The following is a 4,881-nucleotide window of genomic DNA, read 5'->3' as shown; positions in this document are numbered from 1 at the left end:
TTGAACTAGCTTAGTATTGAGTGAGCAGCAACGCCTTGTCAACACACAAGCACAGGAAACAAGTACAGGAAACGGAAAAGAGTCAGGTACGCTTACTTATTACACTGTAATTGTTTCCTTGTTGTTTGATTTCCAGAGTGGAATCAGCAGAGCCCTCTGCGGTTTCTGACCCATTGTCTCTCAAAGATTTTTTTTTTGCAAGGTTTAGAGGCAGGTGATCATCTGATCCCTGTAGAGCCGTGTCATCGGACTCCTGCGGAGTCCCTTTCTGATCCATCTTTGAGATCCTGTTGTGGAAGTACAGCGAGAGAGGAATTTGTCGGAAGTGAGACTCTGTTGAAACAAAATAAAGACAGGCTGCAAACTGAATCAAGGTTTGGTCTTTGGTGTTTAAAGTTTACATTTTTTACTGCAGAGAACAATCAAATGACAAGAACAGTTTTCACAATGTACCCATTAGCTACAGAGTGACAAACGACTTTCCCCCTTACAACTACAGTTTCCTGCCTTATAACCTGTTCCCCCAGAGAAAAACATACAATGTTTGGAAAACAGTCTATTAGCATAACAATTAATCTTCCCAGGCAGACAAGTTGAAGCTGTTACATCTTTCTGAATCTGCCCTTTGTGTGTCAAGTTTCTTTACCGGTCATTCTATATTAGCTGGAAAAAGAACATCTTTTAAGTTTCTCTTAATAGTTCTATGGCCCTGTGACAAACAGTTGTCTTTTCCTTAAGGGAGGACACACAAAGAGAGATTCAAAAGTGATACACGCAAAGCATTGTGAATAATTATATGAATAATCAACACATGCCTATTATAAGACATATGAAATCATGCTGAAAAGTATTTTTTCCATTACAAGATGCAGTGATAATTAACTTGTTCAATTTCACACATAAGATTCTCACTTGGAGCAAATAATTTCTCACACAATGTAACACTGTCCATCAATAAAAGGGTGAAAAAAATACTTTTACGAAAGGGGGGGAGAGAGAGAGAGAGAATTGGCATCAGCTGTGTGCTTGGTCATCAAGTGGTATTTCAGAATGGACAGTCTGCGATGATAGCTCAGTTCACAATGACAAAAAACACAGATCACTTTGGTCTTGTCAATGGAATATTTGGTAACTTTTAAAAAGAAGACTTTCCTTTCAGAATCTTATTGCCATCCATTTCGGTGTCTCATGCTCGCCATCCATTCAAAACAGAACGTTACTGCTCTTTGGGTCGCAAGACCAAATGGTGTTTGTGTGTTGTGCCTGTTGTTTTGTTTCCGGTCTAGCTGGATCCGGTGTGGTGATGTAGTTTTTCTTAAGTTACTAGTTGTTGCAACGGCATGTGAAAAAAACTACAAAGTTTGCTAGGCCAAAAAGGACGTAAATCTCGCAATAAAAAAATGTATGCTGTTAAAATGAGTTTGCGTTAAAGCCATTAAGAACGGGTTTAACTGACAGCACTAGTTATTTATAAACTCACATATTTTTTAAATCTTGAGATATGGTAAAACTCAAACTGCACTACAAATGTATGAAGGCAAAATACTGAGTGAGTAAACTCCATGGAGTTTCTATTGTCCCAAGACGAACATTGTTTTCAGTTAAAGGAGTGGTCTGTGGAACAGTTGAAAAAGGGAGAAGAACATCTGTGACACACTACATGGATTAAAACTATTTAAACCAGCAGCTAAAAAAACTTTAGGCAATATCACATGTTTACCATCTCATTATTCTGATGTATGTCAAAATCCAATTTTACTTTGTGTGTCTTCATATAACATGTAACAAAACAACCTATGTTACATATTGTGCTGTTTACAATGTTGAGTTTGGGAAGTCTTCATAATAAAATGGGTGCATACACTTAAGCCTATGTAAGCTCTCTTGAGAACTATTAGAATGCTCCAGCACAGCAGCACATATCACATAAATGGAGTTAGTCAATAAACCTCTGCTTCTCAAATCTTATGGCAGTCTATTCTGTTTGTACAATTTCTTGTTGGTGTGGTGTGAGTGCTGCTGTGTGAGCAGGACACACCATGCAAATCGACTGATTGAACTTGTGCATAATGGAATAACTGAAGCCCTCTGGTGGCTGGCTGCAGTATAGGTCATGAGCCCTCCCCCTCTAAATTAGCCAATGGGACATGGGCCAAATAAATCTTTCCCAAAAATGGTTTCAGTCAATCTAAGTAGTTCTGATCACGCTGTTTGTTTAAGTGTTCATTTAATCAGTTTTGTTTAAGTTATTTGATGCTATAAGGCTGAAACTTCCAAATTGACCAGTTTTGGTTGGAATAAACACATGGTTTACCAAATTAATTTGGAAAATATTTTGTTTTATAAAGGCTAAAAGTATTGCTTTTTTAAATGGAATCTGGTGGATTTAACGCTCTGGTGGATTTAACGTTAGCGACCTTAGAGCCTTTTCTGGTTTATCAGAAAGGTCTCAAACATACGCAGAGTTTGCGGGTAGTGGGTGGGGGGAGGGGCTTGGGTGGTTGAAATAGGTAATTGCAGTCTTTCAAAAATGAATGGAATAATTACATCTGGCATGACCAGGTTTTGAATAACAGAAAAGAACTAAACGGTGGTAGGTAATACATCTAATTTCATATACTGCTTTAGTAAAAATTGTATTTTTTTAGGGCTCTGAGTTATGTGACAAGTGACGAGTAGCTCTCACCTGAGGCCATTGTTGTAGATGTGGACTTTTATACGTTTTATTCCACTTTGTTTAAACGGCGAAGTGGAGAGGCCTCAGGTGAATGTAGTGGCGTAGAGATACACCGGGACCCTTTCTGTGGATCTGCTGATCGCCGTGGATTATTTTGTCTGTTTTATTGGATTGAAACGTCAAAATACAGATATTTTATAATTTTATAATACAACAATTTATTGTGTGATTGCACTTCGTTTCTTTGTTTGGAGAGGCATGTCAACAGACTGTAGGTCAAACACTGATTGTTCACTGTTACAATTTAAATGAATCAAAGTGCTAGGGCATTGTGCCACCGACTGTCTATTGTTCCAAGACAGGATTTCATAAGGGCAAATTGTTACATAAATTGTTACAATGTAATTTAAAATCTGCTTTTAAAAATCAACATATATGTTTATTTAGCATGTTTGTTTTGTCTATATGTGCTCATGCTGTGTTCCCCAAGTGATAGGACAGGTCTCAGCTGCTACAAAGATGTTCTTTTTTTTGCCCCCCCCCCCGGTTTAAATGTCAAACTCTGCTTATAGTTTTAAAGAGGTTTTAAAGGGCTATCTCTGTAAAGATCCTTTTCACAATGTTGTCTGACAGATTAATAATCTGAACCTGTTCCCGCCTAAAACTGGACCAATTTTAAAGATTGTTGTTTCTATAAGTTACTTACACACATAAACGTAGGAAAATAGGGTTCAGGTTAAAAAATAACAAAACCAAAAGGTTATGCAGTGATTGATGTTGAGTGTTGCCAACAGGCTTAGTGCCCTTAAACGCATGCCAAGGTTGGGACATCTTTGATGTTATGAAATTAGCTGAAAGCACTGCTCTCATCTTAAACAACATACACACATTTTTTGTAATTTCTTCGTCTAACAGTGATTATTTTTTGATTTTGTAAATGTGCTGTATTTATATAGCGCTTTTCCAGTCTTAACAACTGGTCAAAGCGCTTTTACATCTACAGGAAACATTCACCATTCACACACATTCATACACTGTGGCCGGGGCTGCCGTACAAGGTGCCACCTGCTCATCAGATAAACATTCACACACATACACACTCCGATGCGCAGCACCGGTGGCAACTCAGTGTCTTGCCCAAGGACACTTCGACAATGACTGCAGGGTTGGTGTGGGTACACCAACCTTCCGATTGGCAGGCAACCGCTCTACCACTGAGCCACAGCCGCCCCATTTTGTGGGTACACTTTCAATTTTACAAACACATTTAAGGACTTAAGGATGCCCAAAAACTCTCAAAAGTCTTAAGAAGCAGTATAAAACAAGATATGTTTAAGTCCAAGTAATATGTTTAACCGTGAGTTGCAGAACACTGTTGTGATGTTCTTCTTTCTTTGTTTTTTTATCCAGGCTGTGGTGTAATGAGGACCATGGACCCTCTCCTCTGCATCACTCTCTTGTTCCTGCATAAAATCCTTCCCTACCTGTTAGCCCACTGAGGGGACTTTAACCAAAATCCCTTAGACCTGCAACCTTTTCACTTTCTATACCAAAAAAAAACATAGCAGTCAGTGCCCTCCAGGGGAGCACTGCATGGAGTGAAAGCAATGAAAAAGGACAGAGGAAATAACAGAGAACGCTCCTGGGAGCTCCATGACTGTTGAGCAGGCTGAGTGTGTGCTCCCAGTGGATGATGGGAGCATCCCGTCTGATCCACACAGCATGGCCACATAAGCGCTCTTCTGCTCTGCACCTGATTCATGCATGACTTCCTCAAACACTCCACACGCAGTATTTCAGCTGTGAGTTCCCCTTCGAGGGGAACTCGATCTGCGTCGGTTACGACACTATGGGAACGCCTTTAGGAATGACAGGGCTGAATGCGAATGAAAACTACTCCAATCCTATTGGTCGTAGTGAGAACGGTAGCATGTGACGGCATAACCGTAGGGGCATATATGCACGCCATAACCGTAGGGGCATATATGCACGCCGGCACAGAGCTCATTAGCTTTTTTCTATTCAGCAGGCACGTTGGTTGATGTTGTATTGAAAGATTCCATGTATCCTAGTCACCTGGAAGTTGCAGTATGTCCAAGCAGTTGACCGGTTCCGGAGATGTGTGTCTCCCTGTCCGCGTTTCATCTTGGTAGGAGACTCTCATGAGCTGTGTGTTGCTTGTCTGGGCCTGTCGCACGCCACGG

At 40.2% G+C, this 4,881-nt stretch overlaps 1 protein-coding gene across 1 annotated transcript in view; it reads left to right on the top strand.

Moving 5' to 3' along the window:
* LOC117948023 (V-set and transmembrane domain-containing protein 2B-like) overlaps positions 1-4,481 on the top strand; it is a 30,635-nt gene extending 26,154 nt beyond the window's left edge. Inside the window, exon 3 of the mRNA XM_034877460.1 lies at positions 4,088-4,481. Coding sequence (XP_034733351.1) covers positions 4,088-4,176 — 89 coding nt within the window. The 3' untranslated portion in view covers positions 4,177-4,481. The remainder of the gene's footprint in view (positions 1-4,087) is intronic.
* Positions 4,482-4,881: the final 400 nt, after the last annotated feature.

The sequence above is a fragment of the Etheostoma cragini genome, chromosome 1, assembly GCF_013103735.1.
Source record: "Etheostoma cragini isolate CJK2018 chromosome 1, CSU_Ecrag_1.0, whole genome shotgun sequence".
Classification (NCBI taxonomy): Eukaryota; Metazoa; Chordata; class Actinopteri; order Perciformes; family Percidae; genus Etheostoma; species Etheostoma cragini.
This window is presented reverse-complemented; position numbering and strand designations above follow the sequence as displayed.